The 21,808-nt window shown below is 40.7% G+C and overlaps 3 protein-coding genes across 6 annotated transcripts; 1 reads left to right on the top strand and 2 right to left on the bottom strand.

The window, feature by feature from the left end:
* Nucleotides 1-2,480: 2,480 nt before the first annotated feature.
* On the bottom strand, nt 2,481-5,795 carry LOC307013225 (uncharacterized protein). Its single transcript, XM_079640530.1, has 4 exons — nt 5,096-5,795; nt 4,850-4,991; nt 4,672-4,744; nt 2,481-4,455 (listed from the first exon to the last, which is right to left on the bottom strand). The coding sequence occupies exons 1-4, from the start codon at nt 5,472-5,474 to the stop codon at nt 3,019-3,021; spliced, it is 2,031 nt and encodes a 676-aa protein (XP_079496656.1). The 5' UTR covers nt 5,475-5,795; the 3' UTR covers nt 2,481-3,018.
* A 794-nt stretch (nt 5,796-6,589) lies between these two features.
* On the top strand, nt 6,590-12,034 carry gsdmeb (gasdermin Eb). 2 transcript variants are annotated; one of them, XM_079640561.1, is made up of 10 exons: nt 6,590-7,173; nt 8,111-8,322; nt 8,401-8,605; nt 8,891-9,065; nt 9,688-9,808; nt 9,896-9,976; nt 10,225-10,352; nt 10,451-10,613; nt 10,734-10,807; nt 10,929-12,034. In XM_079640561.1, the coding sequence occupies exons 2-10, from the start codon at nt 8,118-8,120 to the stop codon at nt 11,154-11,156; spliced, it is 1,380 nt and encodes a 459-aa protein (XP_079496687.1). In that variant the 5' UTR covers nt 6,590-7,173; nt 8,111-8,117; the 3' UTR covers nt 11,157-12,034. The 2 variants fall into 2 exon arrangements, with proteins under 2 accessions (XP_079496687.1, XP_079496686.1); XM_079640560.1 differs by lacking the exon at nt 6,590-7,173 and adding an exon at nt 7,216-7,506.
* An 86-nt stretch (nt 12,035-12,120) lies between these two features.
* Nucleotides 12,121-21,778, bottom strand: pals2a (protein associated with LIN7 2, MAGUK p55 family member a). 3 transcript variants are annotated; one of them, XM_079640547.1, is made up of 14 exons: nt 21,599-21,778; nt 19,499-19,575; nt 18,819-18,921; nt 17,998-18,116; nt 17,154-17,306; nt 16,365-16,514; nt 15,911-16,138; nt 14,711-14,842; nt 14,306-14,408; nt 14,101-14,166; nt 13,838-13,999; nt 13,538-13,740; nt 13,327-13,455; nt 12,121-13,211 (listed from the first exon to the last, which is right to left on the bottom strand). In XM_079640547.1, exons 3-14 carry the CDS (start codon nt 18,847-18,849, stop codon nt 13,035-13,037), a joined length of 1,653 nt encoding a protein of 550 aa, XP_079496673.1. In that variant the 5' UTR covers nt 18,850-18,921; nt 19,499-19,575; nt 21,599-21,778; the 3' UTR covers nt 12,121-13,034. The 3 variants fall into 3 exon arrangements, with proteins under 3 accessions (XP_079496673.1, XP_079496671.1, XP_079496672.1); XM_079640545.1 differs by lacking the exon at nt 21,599-21,778 and adding an exon at nt 21,015-21,349; XM_079640546.1 differs by lacking the exon at nt 21,599-21,778 and adding an exon at nt 20,403-20,990.
* Nucleotides 21,779-21,808: the final 30 nt, after the last annotated feature.

Raw genomic sequence — 21,808 nt, 5'->3', positions numbered from 1 at the left:
ACAAAAAATTCAGAAAAAACAAAAAATAACAACAATCAGACAAGAGGACAAAACTATGGAAAAATAAACCCTCCCACCACCAGATCTGGACCATCCTTGTATTGCTCATTCAATCTATTATAGCATGTTAACAAACATGGTACTTACTATTACGTACAGTGGAAATCAGGTTGCCAGAGCAGGTCAGTCCAGTGTGCATGTTCCTCAGGGTCTCAGCAGTTACAGGTGAGGTAAAGAAAAGAAAAGAGAAAAAGGTCAGTAACAACACTTTAAAGTAACAACACTGAATAATTATCTCTTTTAATAATTTTCTCTCAGTAATCACTCAACTACTGTCTTTCCAACAAACAGATTGACTCAACCTCACTGTCATCACAATGACACATGTCCAGAAGAATGTCATGCAAAGCTCCCTGCCTGCCTGCCTTCCTTCGACTCTCCCTGAACTGCTTCCTTAGCACCCGGTGGAGGGCGCAGTAGGCTACTCTTCAAATGTTTCACGAAATACTTACCATGATGACTACTCTTACTGTTTAACATTTTGGTGTACTTCATGTAATAAAATAATAACTTCATAGTAAGGCTACTAAAAATGACAAGGCTAAGTAATGTAATGCTAACTAACGTGCTCGCTACTAGCTAGGTAGCTAACTTGACTATGTTCCATGCACAACATGTATATTACCTATGATATTACCTGATATGTCTGATCCAGCGACTCCTGGTCCTTTCATAAGACGGGAAGCGATAGAACAAGCAAGTGGTATGATCACTTTTGTGATTACAACATGGTACAAAGCACACAGGCATCTTATAAAAGTGAATTTATTGTAGCAATCTCTTATATTTATTGGAGGGAATAAATCAGTTATGAAATCTTCTTCGCTTTAATTACGAGTCGCAACCACTTGGAGCATTATCGCCTGTGACATCACATGCGCGACCCAGAATGGGATTTGGGATTTGTAGTCTTTGTAGTCGCGTATTTTTCATAGTCTTATATTTCAACAGTTTTATGACAAATGTGACTTTTTTGACATGGAAATTATTGTTTAAGATTGACAAACATCATATGTGTAGTTCGTGGCACAATTCAAACGGGATCAAAAGATACGTTTTCTCTCTCCATTGAATTCAATGTATAATTTTTCGCTTCCGGGGTCCCATGGAGAGTTATCTGTTGATCCCGTTTGAATTGTGCCATGAATGACACATATGATGTTTGTCAATCTTAAACAATCATTTCCATGTACAAAAAAGTCACAGTTTGTCATAAAACTGTTGAAATATAAGTATGAAAAATACGCAACTAGAAAGACTACAAATCCCAAATGCATTCTGGGTCGCGTAAGTGATGTCATAGGCGATAATGCTCCAAGACTGGTTGTGACTCGCAAAGCAAAGAGGAAGAAGAAGACTGATTTTTTTTCTGGTTTTCTGGTTTTCTGGTTTTTCTGGTTTCTGATTTTTTTTTCTGGCCTCCTCTCGCAACAGAGTGCAATCTACTGTTTCACCATAACATCTAGAAGGGCGCTGTTTCACTCTTTGTAAAATACTCAATGAGAATGGGGGAGAGACGGGCCGGCAGCAACACACAAAAAAGAATTTCCGAAACTAAACAAAGTGTTTTTATTTATTTATTAAAATTATAACCACAATCCGAAAAAACAGGGGAAGCCTGGCTTCCCTTGGCCTCCAGGAGAAAACGCCACTGGTGTCCTCACAGAACAACGAGTGCCTATGCCTGAGGAGTGGGTGCACTTTAAGATCCAGTCCTCAGATTCAAGCAGATCAACATCTCTGGCCTCTTTGAGAAACAAGATTAGATGACATGAGACGTCCAGAGCACACAAAATAGCCCAGGAGCTCACGGAGAAGGGTGGAAAGGATTTAGTTGGAAATTTGGTGAGAGCCGGGTCAGAGACTGTGTTTGCAGTAGGCCATATTGAGATTTTGATAAAAATATCGATTAATTGTTCAACCCTAGAAGATAAGTGGGCTTTTTCAATCATTGTTCATTCTTTTATTTTTTTATTGTTAATGTCAATGGCAGTTAAAAGTCACATAAAAATGCTTATAATACATTGACATGTTGATAACACATAACCAGTCTCAAGACTAGTCTATGCATTAGTAAGTGGGATGGTGTTCATGAGGTGTTGCTTCGAGACAGGTGTCGCTCCGCGATGCGTCGCTCTAGGATGGATGAATACAATTATTACAGTACTACAAAAAAGTAGACTACATCACTGGGCCTGCCTATGCGGAGCCTGAAGAGGCTTCAACAACGGCCACAGCCACCGGCGTAGTGACACTGTCTGTAGTAGGCTAGTAGCAGAGTGATTTTTATAATTGATCAAATCCGCGCTGCTGCGCCAGTCAACAGAGCGTGCGTGTGATATATTTAGTAGCAGGATGTGCACTGAAAAATAGGGCTCCCCCGAAAGCAAATGGGTAATTCGAACACTGAGTACACTCATAGGGGAGAGCGGGGTAATGTGAGACATTTTTTACATTTGCTCTCCTGTAGGCGAGCTAAAATGATATATCAGTAAAATTTACACATTTCCCATTAATTCAGGATGTTTCCTAGCACTGGAAATGATCAGAATGTCTTCAGGACAAAGGGCAGTGAAAATATGAATGTTTTTTAAAAAGTGGTCTTGTGTCTCACTTTACCCCAGCTAAGGGGTGAACTGAGACAGACTAGAGAAATCAAGGGGGTAAAGTGAACCACTTACCTTTTCCACTTTTAAACTACAAAAACAACACATGTTGTAACAGTTAGAATCCTGACAGATAGATTGACAACCACACATTCCAAAACTAATGTCGGATGCGCAACATAATCATGGGGATTGGTCAATTTAGCACATTTTTTAAACAAAGTAACTCCAAACAAAGTCAAATACAACATAATATATTTCAAAGTGCTTTAATAAACATTCAATTAACCATTTAACCAGTTAGATTAGAACACGATATGATATGAACATCAGCCGCATATTTAAACAAGGCCTACTCTACATTCCAGCCCTGAAGGTTACAGGGAAAGGTGAACAGTTGCTCTCTCCGTGTTGTTCCTCCAGGCCTATTAGGTTGAGGCAGCTTCTTCACCACATCACCTTTAGGAACATGTGCCACATCCTTTTCTTTCATAGCAAACGTGGGTCTCTCCCACTCTCTGTTGTTTCCCTGGATTTTTCTGAGGAATTGGGTTAGTATTTCATCCCCCTCAACCTTCTCAACCATGCCAACATAACGGATACTTCGGTGTTTTGTGGCAAAGTTGACGAGGACGAAGTCACCCACGGACAGATCTTTGTTTCCGGGGTCACTCCTCTCATCTTCAGAGCTCTCAAAATCATCCTCAAATGGGACAGGGTCATCACTCTCCTCCGAGCTGCTATCTATGATTTTCTTCTTGGGTGCCTTCTTTTTCGGTTTTCCCTTTTCTTTGCTATTTTGCTTTTTCCCTGCTAGTTTCTTTTGTCTCTCTTCATAAGCCTGTTCTATGATTTGCTTCTCTGGAGTATCTGTTAAGATGGCTGTCTTCACACGCTTTCGTTTTGTTTGTCCTCTGGGGGGACATTTTGGAAGTGGTATGATTTCCTGAGGAGACACATATCCAGGTCGTGAGACAGCTGGCGAGGCACATCCATGTGGACCATGCAAAGTGGATGGAATAGCATCAGCGAGTGGAATAGCATCTGCAGCAGGTGGTTCATCTGCAGGGGGTGGATCATCTGCAGGCCGTGGACCATCCGGATCATCTGAAGTGGATGGACCAGTGGATGCAGGCCGCAGCTCAGGGTTTGGCCGGTCTGACACCATGGATGGTGCAAACGCCTCCTCAGGGAAAATATCTCTGTTATATGGGAAGATCCCAGTGGACTTGAAGCCAGAGGTGATATTGCGTGGTGTCACTGCTGACAAGAAGGCCTCGTTCACAAATCCTGCAATCTGATAGATGGAGACTGTTTTGCCAGGGTTAGATCTCATCCACCCATCAAGAGCTCGGCTGTATAGGGTCTTGAACGGGCCATACACCGTCACGTCGAGAGGCTGCAAGCGATGGGATGTGTGGGGTGGGAGGGTGAGCAGAACAATACCATTACTCTTTGCTTTCTCCACTGCCTTGAGTGAGATGTGAGCTCTCAGATTATCCAGGATTAGCAGCATGGGATGGTCAGGAGTGCACTTAGTGTGCTTTATCAAGTGATCGAGGAACTCAGGCCAGGTGTCTTCGTTCATCCATCCTGTTCTGGTGGAGGCACCTTTGGCTCCTGGAGGTGCTCCTATCATGAAGTCGTCCTTAAACCTAACTCTGGGGAAGACAAACATGGGAGGTATGGCATTCCCAGCAGCATTCACTGCACACACCACAGTCACCAGTTCTCCTCTCTCAGCTGATGTGATAGAACCAACTTGCTTTTTCCCTTTCTCTGTCACAACCTGAATCAAGTAGAAAGTTTAGAATCAATGGCATGTGCAATCAGTAGGCTACTATTGGTCTAAAGGTACATTTTATTTTGTTGCAGTCCATTCATTTTTTTCTAGTTCACAGGCTCACAACATTACTAATAGCATTAGTTTCAGCATTCTGCCAATAGCTAGCTGGTCATTATCACAAGCCACTCAGTATCAGTCTGCTGCTCTCTAGTAGCTTACCTGCCGTGGCTTTTGTACTGTAAAGACGCCTGTTTTATCCACATTGTAAATCATGTGTGGAGGACATGTGTGTCTGTTAAAGAAGAGAGGCAAGGGAAGAACCTTATCAGAATCAAAACCAAATCTTACAGGTAAAGCCTCCATAAAACATTTGCAACTAAAGAATTAATTCTGTCACCTGTCCATCACTACAGCCAGATTTGTAAAGAACTCCCCCACTGTAGTCTTATTGAAGGCTGTAGCCCTTCCCAGGGATGTTGCCTCCGGAGTTCGGACAAAGAGATGGCGACGGGCTAGAAAGCTGCCAAACCACTCTACTCCTAAAGAGTGGACAATTCGTTATTATAAGATAAGCTTTGTGGCAAGATCAGTTGGCCTAAGTTGACCTACAGAATCATGTGATCTCTTGCGCACCCTAGCCTACCTGCACATTGTTTCTCCATCCAATTGGCAGGGACAGGGATATGGTTTTTGTCTGCATATTCAAATGCCAGTTCACGGCACTTAACTGGAGCAAGGCCATGGAACTGGTCAGCCAGTTGTTTTAAATGTTGGGCAAGCTCCTCCTCCATCTCATCTGTCAGTATTCTTTTTGCCTCAGCTACTGCACCCCAGGCTACTGATTTAACTCTCCCTTTCTCTATTTTCTTAATGAATCTTTGGAGGGTTGTCTTGTCGATATTTCTTTCCTTTCCTGCTTGTCTTAAGGACTTATTTCCTTGCATGACCTCTGCAGCTGCACTCTCCATCTCTGTGAGGGGTGTTTGGCCCCAAGCTGTCTTCCTGATGTATCGTCTTGGCATGATGACTTTTCTACAATGTTTATGACATTAAAATTAAAACATATGTATTGTAATATTACACTAAAATATATATAAGACTAAACTTAACTTGTGCTTCATGTCGGGGTAAAGTGAGTCAGCGTCTCACTTTACCCCACAGCATCTGTCTCACTTTACCCCACAGCCACCATTTTAGAAAAAACAACATCTCTAGGCAATTCAGGCTAATCTTTAACTAGCATCAATCACATGGTTTTATATGTTGGAAGTTCATCAACATGTATGATATAAGTTTTTCAACCTGAATCAATTTGCTTTGATACTACAGTTGATTACGTTCGCAGTAAGAACATTTACTTTTGCATGCAACAAACACATTTTTGTGAAAAAAAATACTTACCACAGAACCAGCACCAACTTCTCCTTCATGACAAGTGGGGGGTGGGAGGGGCTTGAAAACATTATGGTCACATGACCGCAAATTTGTTTCTTTGCCTAGTTACAGCGGGTGTCTCACATTACCCGGTGTCCCACATTACCCCGCTCTCCCCTATAATGATTAGGAGGAAACCCTCACGAAAGTTACGTTGTTACACAATTAACCCTCCTTTTGTCTTCGTTTTCCCCCCTTACTTTGGTGTTCGCGGTCAAATTTGACCGATCCTGTTTTAACAGATTTTACATTAACACAAAAAACCTTAATCATCACCAAATTTCATATATTATATTGTATCAGACTACTGGTATACATGAAAAACTGCAGTAAATATACAAAGAACAGACACTGAACATGTATTGTGTGATCCATGTGGGGGGGATGGGCACATAAGAGCGGGAAATGTGTCAAATTGTTCTGTGTGTTTGTGTTGCCAGGTGTTATTCACATGGGGGGATTGGGTACATAAGGGGGACACGTGTGTGTGTGTGTGTGTGTGTGTGTGTGTGTGTGTGTGTGTGTGTGTGTGTGTGTGTGTGTGTGTGTGTGTGTGTGTGTGTGTGTGTGTGTGTGTGTGTGTGTGTGTGTGTGTGTGTGTGTGTGTGTGTGTGTGTGTGTGTGTGTGTGTGTGTGTGTGTGTGTGTGTGTGTGTGTGTGTGTGTGTGTGTGTGTGTGTTTTATCTGTTTTAGCTGATCCGGATGGTTACTAATTCCAGTTCTTTATGGCGGTAATTTTTGACCGGGAACACCATGGGTGTTACAAAGTTGACTAAATCATCCAAAATGCAATGAAAGTGGTGATCAGCAATTCCATATGTTTAAATGTCTTCTGTGAAGGATATCATAAAGCCTTAATGCAATTGAATGTAAAACAAATTTATGATTGATGATAGTAGTAAATCGGTCAGGTTTATCCCGAAGACAACAGGAGGGTTAAATATATTCATATTCTTATCCAAGGTAACTCCGCCACTGTGTAAACACTCTGTATGAGTCAAGGGTAATGGTGGTCACTCTCGTGCAGCTCACAATGTTTTTATTGCAGCTGTGTCACAGGGAGGCAGGACGATCTGTTTTACAGCCTCAAGGCACTTAAAAATGGAGTGACTGCGGGTGATTAGTTTTGTTATTTAGCCTTTGTGCACACCCTTTTGTAAAAAGATAGCACAAATAGCAAAACACCACCAGAGGCTCTTGGATCCTGCAATGTTTGTTTCATGCCTCAGTAAAAGTGTTAGCCAGAGGGAACAACGCTGATGGTTTTGCCATCCCCAGAGATTTGCGGTATATATACAGTAAAAATATAAAGTCTAATTTAAATGTAAAATATTAATGTATATAGTTAAATGCTTAGTTAAAATGCTGCTGACTAAATCTGATATGAATCAGAGAAACTAGCCAACAATAATTTGCTTGAACTGGTTTAACAGGAGCCTCAGGAACACATTCGTCATTCCAGTGAAGATAAGGCGGGGCTTAATTATTTTTAAAACAAGTGAGATCTTGTTGTCACTGCACAACCTATACTATGAGAGAATGAGGAAGCATTGTCTTCTCTAGAAATCTGACATTGAAACATCTTTCTTCTCTGGATCATTACTAAAACTGAGATTTGTGGTAAGCGGTTAAACTCGTAGCATTTGTTTCGACGCTGTTTTTGTTCTGCAAGCCGGCGAATTCACGAGAAAAACGGCTTGAGACTGGTGTTTTCTGGTGCTAGGCGTATCATGCGTTTTCAATGAAAGTGCGTGTTTGCAAGTGGTTAATTTCTTTGAGTATTCTTTATTTCGTGTTGCTTGACATGCGTTAGAAGAACAGTAACCTAAGGGTACTGAGAATCTCACATTCTTCTAGCTAAAGACTACACTATGACATATACACCTATGTTTTTTATGACATGCTTTTGACTTTTTCAAGACATACTTAGTCATAGTATATGTAATAACAAATGGCAAAGTATATGGCATTAGTGTTATTGAACAGGTCATGATCAAACTCATAAAAGTACTAATATAGAAAGTCATATCAAACCCGTTTTTTTATGACAAACTATGTATGACTTTTTTTTTGTGACATTCTATAATATACTTTTCTAATGGCTTACTACACCTAGACTTTTGTATGGGCTTCAATTCCATACTTTTTTAGGACATTTCTTACGACATGGTACGAGTGTTTAATAAAGAAGTCCTTAATCTATAACTGTCAATATTTTTTCCAGCTGAGAGATGTTTGCCTCAGCCACCAGAAACTTTGTGGAGGAGGTGGATCCTGGAGGTTTGCTGATCCCAGTGTCCAGCCTGAACGACACCATTGACCTCCTGACGGTGGTGGTGAAGCATAAGCGTTTCTGGTTCTGGCAGAAACCAAAGTATAAACTTTCTGATTTTAATTTAAACGATATACTAACAGGAGACACACCTATAAAACCTGGTAAACAGAATGCCTCTTACTTGATTCATAATTGTTTAAATGATCACAGAACACCTAAATGTTTCACTGTTCACACAGGTGTCACTGTGTCAGACTTCATCACATACATTGGGACATACGGTGACAACTTTCAGGGTTCCATAGGACTATCAGCAAACTCAGCCAATACCAATGCCAATTTGAACCTGGAGGGTAAAGAGTCATCCAAACTCCAGTCCTCCTTTGGAAGTTTGAAGAAGGAGGAAGTGGATGTGAAGAAACTGCTGTGTGACTCCAAAACCAGGTACATTTCCCCCATCTGTTTCTACTGTCCTCTCTTATAGAGTTAAATGGGTTTGAAAGAAAACACTGTAAATATGACATCTGACATGCAGTGTGTTAAAGATCTGGGAGCAGGAATGAACTTTGTACTACCATAAAGTTGAATGAAACAGCTGTTTCAGTTCAAGATTAACACCCGATTTCAGTGTTTGTTTAGGATAAGTAGGTATTTTATCAGTTTTCCAGTACAAAGAACGTTCCCTGTAAAACATTACAGTATTATAATTTTTTTAATTCAACGTTTCAGGGTCCTGGATATGTCCCATTCCCTGATCCAGCAGGTGAAGGAGAAGCAGAGGCGGGTGTTTGGGATTGTGAAGGAGCGGATTGTGACCACTCAGCCCTGTTCGGTCATAGAGGAGGTGCAGCAGGGAGCTCAGTGTGCAGGAGGACTGAGCCTCTGTGGTCCGCAGAGCTTAAAGGTACACTCATAAACTCATTCCTATGATAGTGATTGCACAAATCATTCTTTAACTGTTTTATAATTAACATGATATTCCAGCAACCTGTGTTTTTTTTTTTCAGAAAGAAGTCATGCCTGTTTGTACTGTTTGCACAATGTTTATCTTTATTGTGCCAACATTCTATGGTACAACACCCTCAGTTAATGGCAGCCTACTTTTGCGTTGGAATTCTTCATAATCATGTAATGGGGAAGAGAAATAGTTTTTCTAGTTAAGAGGAACAGAAATGTTTGCCATTCACACTGGAAATTCTCTGTTGGTGGAAATTTGATTTTCTCTTCCTCTTTTATCATTTGGTTCTTCTTCTTACTGTTGCTAAAAACGGAAAGGAAGAAAAAGCCTTGTCTCTTTGATTGAGAGAGACACATCAAAGCATTCAATGTTTATGTCCTAGATTGATGAAAATGTATCTGATATAAAATGTAATTGTAGCAGAATTCTTATTTCCACATCTTTTGGTATTAAACACCCCAGAAAATATCCCTTGCATCACCAGAAACAATTATTTCTTGTTTTAGAGTGGATATTTCCTTAAAGTAGTATGAGTTTTGTTAAAATGTTATGCGTTTGAACTCTGCAGGTGTCGTTGAAAGAGAATGGGAGCTTGAGTAAAGACAGTAACATCAGCATGGAGATTCCCATCCATACTACCATCGCCTATGCTCTCATAGAGCTAGAAATCAAACAGAATGGACGTTATGGTGAGCAATAATTCACACACATCTGAATAAATTCTTATCATTATTACATTGGGTTGTTTGAAATGTAACATGTTGTATTTTCCACAGGGCTGTGTCTGATGTCAGACACCAATGGGGGTTTTGAAGCCGATGGCCCTGGAGACTCTTATTCTACCCACCTTAGACAAGGTAAATTGCTGTTTTCTTCTCTGTAGCCATAACACATATGAAAAAGATGATTGTTGCAGCAGATGACGTGTTCAAAAATGCATGTTGCTATGAAGTCACAAAGGGCCTCCGGAGATTGAAAGCCTCCTGTCTGATGGTTATGGTGCTGTAACTGTTCAGCATGTGCTTTGACCTGTATATTAAATGCTCTCTGTGGATGTTTTTGCTTTACATTTCTTAATCCAATGTCCACTTTGTTTTGTTTTCAGAGCTGGAGGAACTGAGTGAACATTTCCAGATGCTTTCTAATCTTCCTGCCACCACAAGGTCAACGCTGTTCCTCCAAATCAAAAAGGTTATGAGTGACCCAGGGGCCGTCAGTGTACTGCAGGATGTGGTAGGTGGGGACAGGGAGGTTATATGGAGTAGCTAGCATTAGCAACTTCTGTTACATTGTTTCATTTTTTAAAATCTGATTGTCTTCTGGTGTCTCAGCTGGACAAGATGTGCCAGGATGAAAAACCTGCTGTGGGTGATATAACAGCGACAGAGGCCCAGAAACAAAAGATCCAAGCCATTCTGGAGCTTTTGGAGCAGGCTGGTGAAGAGTCCTCACAAGTCCTTCCAGCCCTTTACCTTGTCACTTGCGCCATTGATGGTGAGAAAGTTGTGCTCTGTGTAGCCTTCATTACTAAAGAGAAATGTAGCTTGAAGTCCTCAAGCTCTCAAAAAAACGTTCTGTTTTCTATCCTGTAACTCCTGTAACTTGTTCTTTCAGAGCTTACAAATGATTGTCTTGCTTTCTTGGGAATGTGCTGCAGCCTCTCAATGTTACAGTCTCTGGAGCTACTGGTTAGTAAAGCCAGTTTTTACAACTAAGAACAACACAACATGTTATGGGAGGTTTTTATCTTTTGAATTATGCATCAAATTGATTTAGTTTCCTGTTATCTTTTTGTCACACCTCTTCCAGATTCAGTGTGCATTGGAGAAGGGGGAGTTGCCTCTGAACAGCGCAGGCCTAGCTGCACTGACAGAAGACAACTTTGAAAAGGCTGAACATCTGTTTGCCGCCTCCAATGTGTCCCTGAAGAGAGACGGGGACACAGTGAAGACAGAAATAAAAACCCAGCCAGGACAGCTCCCTCTGGTCCTGTGTATCGCCGTCAGAGGTCTCTTCTCCTTGGCCCGCTGTGATTAACTAAAGTCCTTTATATCCACCGGAAGCTAACACTACACTGGACAGAGGTTAGGGTCATCAAGTAGATCAAGTGTTATTAGTCAGTGTTTTTTCACCTCTTGTTGGTGCTGTAGAACTTCCCATTTAATATAATGTTCTAAATATAATGGTGCCAAAACAGTTATTCATGTAAAGCTTTAGTTCATCTATGATGACACATCTTCAATTTGACACATCTTCAATTTGACAATCAATTACTTGAGGTCGTGGATTGTCAAAAAAACAAGCATTTTGAAGACATTATCCTGATTGTAGCCTTGATTTTAACATGGAAAAAATAATTAATTACACTTTTAGAATGTTTCATTTTGACAATATTACTTATGACACAAGGGATGGTACCCTACAAGTTGTGCGTTACTAAGTTAGCCCACTTTCAAACCAAACACTTGTGATTCAGCAATGTGTGTGTTATGTACAGTATAATATTCAGATAGAAACAAAGGGTTTGATGACAGGAACCTGGATGTAGCATCTTATTTGGGGTAATGTCACTTAGGAGGTCAATTCCTAGTATTTTATAGAAGTATTGCCTTTCAGTTTTCTCATCTAACCACGTTCCCTGTATGTTGAATTGCCATTGGCTTGAATATGTTATGCTGGGATCAATATCATGTCCCCGTCCTTGAGGCCGACCAAATCTTGATCTGAAACTTGTTCTCGAAATTCTTATGAGCTTTAGATTTTTTATGGAACAGCTTTTCACTTGGTTTCAATGTTCCTTTTTAATTGTGAAGCATTGTTTAAGGTTTTTACAATTTAGAGAAAGATTTATACTTCTTACTTTTTTATGTCTCTTTATTGTTCCAACATTCAAAACAAGAAATTGTAAAAACTCATCTTGATTTGTGTTTTTTCCTGTACCACATACCAACACATGCTGAACACAATACCTTTGTCAATAACAAAAACCCAAAGCGGATCGTAAGAAAAACACCAGTTATTTATTTGACATTTGAAAATACACTTTTTATGAATTCTTGTAAAATATACCTTTTTTTTAAGTAAATAGGAACTTTATTTAAAACTGTTAAGTTTTAGTAATATCACATCTACAGGGATGGTTCTCTGAGTTGCAGCACCCTGTTCAAGAGTCCTGTGGAAAATGTTTCTTTCAAACAAAGACAGCACCGGTTTAACAGTCAAATATTTACGTGATCTAGATATCTGACAATCAAACAACATAATTAATGTAATCTGTTGTGCTACAGTATAAGAGAAATAATTGGTTACACTACATAATTACTTTTCCTTCTGTACAACATCAAACAGTGACTGGCATGACATTTCCATGTATTAGTAACTGCTGAGACTGCAGGGCATAGATGTAGCCTTGAGGAGGAAAAAGGTCTCACAAATATGCCACTATCGACATGAATGAGATGAAGTACTGGAGACATGTGCACTGTAAACTGTAACACTGAGGTATTGTTAGCTCTCCTCATTTTTGCGGAATAAATATTTATCTTACAAACAGATGTAAAATTAAAACAGAACATGACAGAAAATTGCATTTGCTTCTAAAAACATCCTGACACAAGGGCCAGTGCTTTCTTACAATCCACATGAATAGAAAGGATTCTTTAAAAGTTTTTGCCAATAAATAAGTACACTTCCTGTGTGTTCTGAGTTGCATAGCGTGTAAGAAAGGAATCTGAAAATTCAGATCAAGGTGACTGATGCAGCTTTGAGCGAGACCCATATACACAAAGGTCTGATATCCAACTCTTTCTCTGTGTGTGCAGTACAGTGTTGAATCCTCCGTCCAATCGGGTCTCGCCCTTTCCTTCCTAGCCTGGCAGCTGGTTCAGCCGTGTGTGTCCAATAGGCTGAAGAACATCAGTAGACCCAGCTGACTGGAACCCACTGCGGCTCTATGAATAATCGCTCTACCACCTCCTGCAGTTGGTCAAAGGCCTTGTCCAGATTGTCATTGACAATAGTCAGGTCAAAGTAGTGGCTGTACGCACGACGGATCCTGGCACTCTCGTCCACAGTCTTCTTCAAATCATTCTCCTGTTATGGAGAGAGATACTGCCCATTAGGATGGTGGAAGCAACAATCATTTCATAAGAACCTCGAAAATCTTCATTTTAACTATTTAAGAATCTTAAATTCTCTGAAGACGTACCGTGAGTAGTTTGGTTGTAAGTCCAGCATCTATCACGGCTTTGTGCATAGCTCTTAGTGTGTCCAGTTCTGGAGCAGCGATAAACACCACAAACGGCATGAACTCAGCAGTCTTCAACACTTTCAAAGCCTGGGCAGAAAATATGATGTCACAACCAAAGATTTAGGGGAGAAAAAAAACTACGCGTTGAAGGTTTGTGCCTTTGACTCACCTGAGGGTTGACGTCCAGGATGCAGGTACGGCCTGCATTCACCACTTCATGGATAGAGTCGATCTTGGTGCCATAAAGGTTGGCATCGTACTCGCCATGCTCCAGGTAACGACTCTCTTTGATGTCCTTCTCCATCTGTTCCCGCATCACAAAGCAGTAGTTCTGGCCGTCCATTTCCTCTTCCCTCGGACACCGTGATGTGACTGCAGATAAATAGGTGACGAGAGGTGTTTCATGTACCCAGTTAGGAAAATGTTGCTGTAGATATTCAATAACCTCAGCTGTCCGCCTCACACTCACAGGGTACAGTGGTTCCATATCGCAGAGGGTTCATGACAATAAGTCTGTTTTTAAGGCTGCGCCTCCCCACTCCCTGGGCTCCGATCAGAACAAGCGTTTTCCTCTGAAACGGTGGCATCTTGGCCACTTCCTCGTAGATCTGCAGCTCATAACGGTCAAATTCTGTTCAAGGAAATTCACAGGCTGGATGAATACAGTAATGTGCGCTTACAGTTAAAACAGTTTAAACATGACATATGAAAATTAAATATAGCAGTGCACACCTGCATTCTTCGACGTGAGGTACATCATTTTCTTCTTCTTTTTCTTTGCAGTTCCACAGAGCATCCCTAGGAGAAATGTAAAAAAGCATCAGATCGCCACTTGGTGGTGCTAAAGGCCAGAGTCTCCTGACTTTTCATAACTTAACAAGAAAGCGCAGCAGAGAGCAAGGTGTGAATGAGTTGGCATGTGTGAACATAAACTGACCTGTACCAGAAGTATCCAGGTCTCTTCTTACGAAAGCTTTCCTCTTCTCCTCTAAGAACTGACTAGGGATGAGACCAGTGGCACCACCAACCACTTTGCATGCCTATGTGGGAATAAAAAGTAGTTTAAAGATAGTTTAAACATTTCACAAAGTAAAGAAAAACAATGCCTTCATATCTTTAGCCACGGTCAATTCCTATGTGTATTTTAAACACGGTTACATATATCGTGAACATAGACAAAAGATAAAGGGACGTCACAGATATCATTTCAGATAATGCCGCATTCATTCAATAAGCAACTAGGGGTTTTTCTTTTAGAAATTCAATCACATTTCTAACTAGCTGTCCAGCTTTCGTCAAAGCAGCACTGTCCTTCAGTGCAGAGCGAAACGTGTCCACTCACCTGCCACCAGTTGGAGTCCTCCTTGTTGACGACCTGAAGGATGTCTCCCTTGGAAAAGGCAAGGCCTGCCTCTTTACAGGGGATCAAGTTGTCTGTGGCCGGATTATAGTTGAAGTGGGGCTTCAGATAAATCTGTGAACAAGATATCAGACTATTAAATCGTAAAGAGAGCATACACAACAGGATCGAGCAAAACCTTCTATCACTTTTTTATAAATATATTGTCACATTGGGCTGGACAATGTAGATTTAAAAAAAAGTGTATTTTTACACCTAAGTAACTCCATTATTAACAGTCTGGCAGCTCTTTATTTAAACTAATGTTATCATAACAATCATGAGGGCATGTCCACTTCCCTTTTCTCCCCCCTTTATAATCCTCATGTTGGACTCGGCAGTTAGCTTTCAAGTTCTCTTTACCTAACTGCCGCCATTATTTGTGTTTACACAAAGCTGTTCTCCGCACATGTTTAATCTTTTTTTTAAGACTATGTCAGGTTTTATTTTCAATAGATGTTATCACCTGTTGTCCATTTCTATTTTGTTACTTCTTCTATGAATGCTTAAAGTCGGAAGGCTGAATAAGGGGGATGAACAAAAGGGACCAGTGTGAGGAGTTGGAATATTTTAACCATGCTCAATGGCATGAGCAAAGTGAACTCGTTGAAAGATTAATCGTGTCTATTACTGTAGTGAATTTGTATTACATAGGACCAATTACAAGTGAAAACACTTAGCATAACTGAAAACCAACGTGCGCAAACAGTGGGATTAGATCATTGGATCCTCCCGGCACAAAGGTCAGTGTCTGACATAACCCTACATGCTGCTCCTCGGTGTCAGCTGCTGTGTGTGCCTGTTACTGTAAGAAGGAGGGTGTGGGGCTCCAGTGAATAGAGTGGTGTGTGTCCCAGATAGTGTGAAGAGTGTTATTAATAGACCCTTACTGGGCTCAATTTTCAGAAGCCTGGCATTTTGAGATCACCCAGGTCAGGCAGCTCTTCTCCAATCCTTGAAAAGGGTCGTCCCTGATAGCCTCGCACACCTGACTTACGCATCTTGTACCACACTGATCTCCGGATTTCTCTAAAAGAACTCCTGAATTGAAAAACCTGGCATTCAATTCAGATTTCCCAGGATTCTTAGTTCCCACAGGTGAAAACCCTGGATGGAAAAAAAAACCTCCTTTTCTTCACCCACCTGTGGGGGGGCCGGTGTGTCTCTGTAGCTAGGCAGGACCTTGAGAGTGATGCTCCCACTGCAGACCCCTAACAGCTCCTGGAGTTGATGGGGGTCCCGACCGACCTCGTGACCGTTCACCTCGCGGATAATGTCCCCAGTGTGCAGCATGCCCTGCCTGTCAATCGAGCTGCCGTGCAGGATCCGTGCGATCACCATCTCTCCCCGCTCCACGCGGAACGTCACCCCCTGAAAGAGAGTCATCATACATCCGCACATCATAAATCACGCTGGAGGTCCGTTTCATAGCATGGCCTGTCCGGTCACTGTGAAAGAAGCAGCTCATGTCGAGTTACTTTATAAAACCGAGTCACCCTGTTCTAACAGATGGTGAATAAAAGAGGACACGAGTAAGACTTTCAACACATAGCTCCTCTGCGGAGCTGTGGTTGATGTAAATGCCTGGCTTACTCACCAGTGGTTCCCCAGCTTTCTTCTGAATGCCAATCATCCTGACAGCATCAGCTGGCATGAGTGAACTCGTCATCAACGCATTGCTGTTCACTGCAGCGTTGGGCATTTCATAACACTTTGCAGCAACTTTGTCATGAGCCTCTATCAAAGACTGTGGCAGAAAAAAGTAGAACAGGGGAAAAACATTACAGACAGAATTAAGAGGAAAACCTTATTCACAATCACTGAATTAAATATGTATGGTTACTTTCTGTGCCCACCGCCAAACGCAGCAATAACTGCTACAAAGGATGACTGCCAATGCATTTGATTTATTACCATGAAACAGTGAAGAGGTAAATCACTTTACTGTGCACTTTCCTTATTAAGACAACCGTTTTATCGCTGCATTGACAGATACATAATTGATATTGAGAGAAGATAATCAACCTTGTTCTTACCCTAGCAGCCACAACCTAGAGTTAGCATGGGTCAGAGACTACAAACTGCATCAGTGAATATTTACTGAAACAGTAGGTGACACTATTCTCCCCGGTCTTTACCCACATAACTCAGCCTGCTATTGGCCCAAGGAAATACACCCCCACCCTCCCATGTCGCAGCTTGTAAGTGGTTGAGAATATAAAGGACGACATGGGAGCAGAGCTGCCACCACTTAAGAATATTAACCAATGGTTGGGTGCGACAGGCTCTGACATCCATTCCCACACAAGCTAGACCATTCAATCTACAAATCTCCCATTTAACCACAGACACCAATTGTGTACAAGAAGAATGAGGTCTTGGATACCTTAAAGTTTGGCTCCTGCAGGATTTTCAGAAGCTCAGCAGCTGCAGCATCTTTTTCAGGCATGTTCTGAAGGGAATCCAAGATCTCTGTGACCAGCTGGACATTATCATCCCGCACAGCTCTTAGCTTAACTTCTTCAAGACGCTCATGAGCCTATAAACACAAACACAACAACAAAACAATGACCAGTTTATCCGGCTGTCTGCTGAGAGCATGGAGCAGTGAATACAATGACGCTCAACCCCCAGTGTCGCTGACTAGTGTACACACACTGTATGTCAGATTAAAGAGGTCAGACACTGTTATTATATCAACAACTCCATACACCCAATGTAGCAGGTAATACAATAACCAAAGAAAGCAGTGCTCCATTTCCAAGAAATGAGGACAAGAGCTTGCCTTAGTGACAGGTTTTCTATAGAAGGGAATCTATTAATAGATTTGGTAGATGGACCATGTGACCTCAATCTGCATTGGAGATTTATTTCTGTTATGCAAGCAAATTGTTCTTCATGCTGTCAGACTATTTTAGCTATGTGGAATCATTGATTTAACTCCTGTTAAAAAAGGAACATTTCTATGTCAACTTAAGCTAAAGTCAAGTATAGCTTGTGATTAGAAAGTCATAGTATAGTATTTTCTCAAAAGCACAGTATGTCATTAAAATAAATCTGTATTCTGTCATAGAAAATGTCATAACAAAGTGATAGTATAGTATGATAATATACATATGTATCTATATTTAACCTTCATTTCCTGTGGCTAACAGATACATTTGCTGATCTCATATCTAGTGTGCGTGCGTGCGTGCGTGCGTGTGTGTGTGTGTGTGTAAATGTTCTACCTTTGCCAGGGAGCGGACAATTGGGCTCTCCATGATGCCTCTGAGGAAAATGAGGTCAATATCTTTGGCTCCTGAGCCCGAAGGCAGGTCTTTCAGGTTGTCCAGTACCTGCTGCATTGCTAAGAGAAGAAAAAGAAACTTCAAAGATTGAGCTGACAGAATCTCAACTGCACCCTTTACTACTTTCGAGCTTATGAGCTTTAAGAATGCGGGCAGAAATGTTAGAGACAAACAAAACTCATAGCCAGTAAAAATGCAAATGTAAAACAAAACGATACGGCTATAATAAGAGCTTACAAAGCCAGAACAATAAGTAGGCAGTCATGAATGCACCAATTCAGAGAGAAGATCCCTTATTTCCATTGCAGCAGAAAAAAAGCACGCAGTCACAAAGGAATTGTTCTACTAACAGAACTGCATTGTAAACTCTGACAGTACGCAGCAAAAAACTGAAGCCCACGTTGCTGACGAATACAGACAGTTTTTCAAATATAATGCTTCGATAAAATGAAAAATGGCCTTCTTTAATTCCTGGGAATTATTATTTCATTATAATAGAAACAGTCATGCAATGTGTTGTTTTACTTTAGGAGAATACGAAATGTCTGTGCAGTCACTGTGTAAGCCAAACATATTGCCTGTTTTGTGAGTATTTTCTGTACAAAAAATTGAGTTGTGGTTATTGTGAAATAAAGAGGGACACATGTAAAAGTTCAGAGAACACACAACTATCTCTGGGCACATTTGAATAAAATATCAAATCTTGGATACAACAGTTCCCGTGCAAACAATTAGTTAGGACTTTGTCTTTGACTTCTTACCTTTGGCAGACTGTGCATTGGCCACAGTCATGTTTAATAATCCTCTGCTCAGGACGGTGAAACTCTCAACTGCCTGCTGACAGAACCCAGAACAACTGGAGGGCTAAAAAAGAAAGCGCACTCAGGTCAGTATACTGTGTGCTCAGATCACCATACTTTACAAACCATGTCATGAAATAAATGAAGCTGAAATGACTAACATCTAGCTGTTAGAACATAAGTAGATAGTATGAATGCACGAGAGGCACCATAACACAGAAAACATGTGTTTGTCTTCCTGTTTCATGCACTTGTTAGCACAGAGAGCTCTTGTGAATTGAGGGAATGAGTAAGAGGTCCATTGAATGACAAAGGATGAGTCTCTAGTCCTTCTGGCTAAAGGTTGTGCCAGCCACACACACAGGGAGGCCCCCGGGGAATCTGTTCAAACACGATCTCCAAACAGAGTGAGGCAAAAACAGCACTACCTAAGTGAGTAAGCAAATAAGTAAGTAAGTAAGTGAGCTAAGTGAGTAGGTAGACAAACAGAAGAATGGACTTTTTGAGCATAGGCCCCATCACCTCTCAACAGTAAACTGTATTAACATCATGATTGCAACAGTGTACAAAATGTCAACGAAGACAGCAAAAACTCAAATGATAATCCAGAGCAAAAAAAGACAAGAAGGGCACAAACTCACCTATAAACTATATTCAAATCATCAGTGCAGCACTCAGACACAGGTTTCTTACAAAACACACATCTGGTACCTCTGGACTAAAGGGAAAGTAGGAAAATCATAAACATAGAAATATTATTATTGTATCATTGAGTTGTCCAAGAAAACCTAAAAACCCTTAATGACAAATGGTGCTCATTGTGGTAAGTAAAGTCCTCCCTACCTTAACAGTATTTGGTTGTTTTTAGTTAGGTGTTTTGTATGTTGTTAATGTTTTTACATACAATTATTATATTTTTTTTATCTAGATAATGTGTTAACAGAGCTATATCTTCAATACTTTCTGCTTGCTTAGTGTAGTGATCCCTATTATCAAGCCTCTATTAGCTTATTAGGGTGTTCCTTTACGCATATCGTCATTATGTCTTGTAGTTGTATTTGAACTATTTTTGAATAAAATAATAAACTAAATATACATTTCAAAATATCAATGTCTATCAGCTTCAAAAAACCAACAACAGTGGGGCTTTAACTTCAATGTAAGATTTGTCTATGTGATAGTCTCTCTGTGTTACTGGGTAGGAAGGTAAACTGCAGGTTAACACATTACATACAAATAGGTGAAATGGAAGGAGTACTAGAACACAGCTAAATTATCAAGACTGGGGTGTTTACATTTCTAAAAACTGAGAGGTTAGACGCCCCGAAAAGTATATTGCATTTTCAACCCACTTCTAGCTTATCACAATGTTCATAAATGAGAGCCAGTAGAGTTGCTATAGAGACAGTTAAACCGCACAGGAGGAGCAGCCGGGTGTAGTGACGTGAAGGCTCTGTACGCATGGTAGCAGATAAGTTAATAAATGGTATATACATTTGTTTTCCTGTCCTGTAATAAGACTGTAGTAACTTAAAGTGGACTTACAACAAAAAAGGTAGCCTCCAAGAAGCGTGTTCGCTGCAGTGATTTGCTGTCAAGCTACATGCACACTGGGCACGTGTAACGTTTACCACTTTCAATGTGAGGTAACTTAGCCAAAAACGACAACAAGCCATGTGTAGCTAATTAGCGCTGGTAAACACCGATGTTAGCGTTAACGAACAACATTGCGAAGTTATTTTCACCATGTTGAACTGCAGCTACGTGGTGCCTCCACTAGTGCCCGTCCCGTACCAAGTTAAGGCTAGCCATTACTAGTTTGTAGCTCATCTGAATGCAAGTTAGCAATGCTAATTGTTGCTAGCAAACACTGAATAGCCTTTCCATGTTGCACGTTAAGTTTCTTTCAGACTGACATAATGCTACCATAAACGAGCAAAATTACCACTGCTACACTGTCTGTTAAATGTGTCAATGTGAAGTGATTCTAGCGTTATAGTTAACCAGTCATTAGATAGTTACGTTAGCTAATATCATGTGGCTCAGAATAGCTAGCTAACGTTAGCTGGTCGTGAGAACCGAGACACTACAGGGTCCCATGGTGAGACCCCTCAACGTTACTCAATTGTCTGTTGAAATGAATGAATGATACATTACCTAATTTATCCATTTCCATCCAGTCACGCTTTCATGCTTCCCTTCTACAGTTTCTTAATTCGCACACCACTTGCGCAATAAATCGTTAGTGCATTTCCAGCCTGCGTTCCTTCCCTCAGTTCCCCGTCCACACAGACAGTGATGTGCTAATGACATCCTATCCTATGCCGTTATCTGGTACATTGGAATCCTGCTCAACCCACCCATACATTTACTCTAAACCTTATGTATAAATAACAGTAGTTGACAAAAGGTGTAACTTTATTCAATATTGTTCTCCCTATCACATGGAACGACCCCAAACAAAATGTGAGCTTTGATTTTAGCCTTAACTCTCTGCAATATTGTGAGTTGACACCTCAGTAGTTTGTTAACCATAAATACAAATTTAGGCTAGCTATTTAAACTTTAAATATCTATTTGTGAATAGAATATGTACCAAAAGGGTAATAGAGAGCTTTTACTATATTGTTCGTGTAAGCATTACATTTTTTCTCACTGGCAAAACTTCAAGCATCATATCAGTGCCTACAATTGCATAGCCAACAACATATTTAAGAATTAAACTTTTAAGAAACACTTACCCCATGAGGAACGTGTAGCCTACTGTATTGTACATTTCTACCATAGCCCTTGTGATACCATCCCTACATCTGGCTTCAAATAACAGAATTTCTACATCAGCATGCAGCACCAAAAGATTTCCAATTCACCAAATCTGGTAAATCTGCTGCACTGGAGCTTCTTTGAAAACCCAGAGCTTTCATATAGTTACAGAACGCCAGTCTCATGGA

This window comes from Notothenia rossii, assembly GCF_949606895.1.
Source record: "Notothenia rossii genome assembly, chromosome: 7".
Classification (NCBI taxonomy): Eukaryota; Metazoa; Chordata; class Actinopteri; order Perciformes; family Nototheniidae; genus Notothenia; species Notothenia rossii.
The sequence above is the reverse complement of the archived record's forward strand: the minus strand, read 5'-3'. Positions and strand labels throughout refer to the sequence as shown.

Excerpts from the sequence above, each read along its gene's own strand:
- gsdmeb (XM_079640561.1), top strand. The coding sequence starts at position 8,118 with ATGTTTGCCTCAGCCACCAGAAACTTTGTGGAGGAGGTGGATCCTGGA. Across the intron at positions 8,606-8,890 it reads CTGTGTGACTCCAAAACCAG|GGTCCTGGATATGTCCCATT; the intron begins GTACATTTCCCC and ends TCAACGTTTCAG. Across the intron at positions 9,809-9,895 it reads CAAACAGAATGGACGTTATG|GGCTGTGTCTGATGTCAGAC; the intron begins GTGAGCAATAAT and ends TATTTTCCACAG.
- pals2a (XM_079640547.1), bottom strand. The coding sequence starts at position 18,849 with ATGACTGTGGCCAATGCACAGTCTGCCAAAG. Across the intron at positions 14,843-15,910 it reads ACACACCGGCCCCCCCACAG|ATTTATCTGAAGCCCCACTT; the intron begins GTGGGTGAAGAA and ends TCTTGTTCACAG. Across the intron at positions 14,409-14,710 it reads AGGACTCCAACTGGTGGCAG|GCATGCAAAGTGGTTGGTGG; the intron begins GTGAGTGGACAC and ends ATTCCCACATAG.
- LOC307013225 (XM_079640530.1), bottom strand. The coding sequence starts at position 5,474 with ATGCCAAGACGATACATCAGGAAGACAGCTTGGGGCCAAACACCCCTC. Across the intron at positions 4,745-4,849 it reads CTGGCTGTAGTGATGGACAG|ACACACATGTCCTCCACACA; the intron begins GTGACAGAATTA and ends CTTCTTTAACAG. Across the intron at positions 4,456-4,671 it reads CAGTACAAAAGCCACGGCAG|GTTGTGACAGAGAAAGGGAA; the intron begins GTAAGCTACTAG and ends TACTTGATTCAG.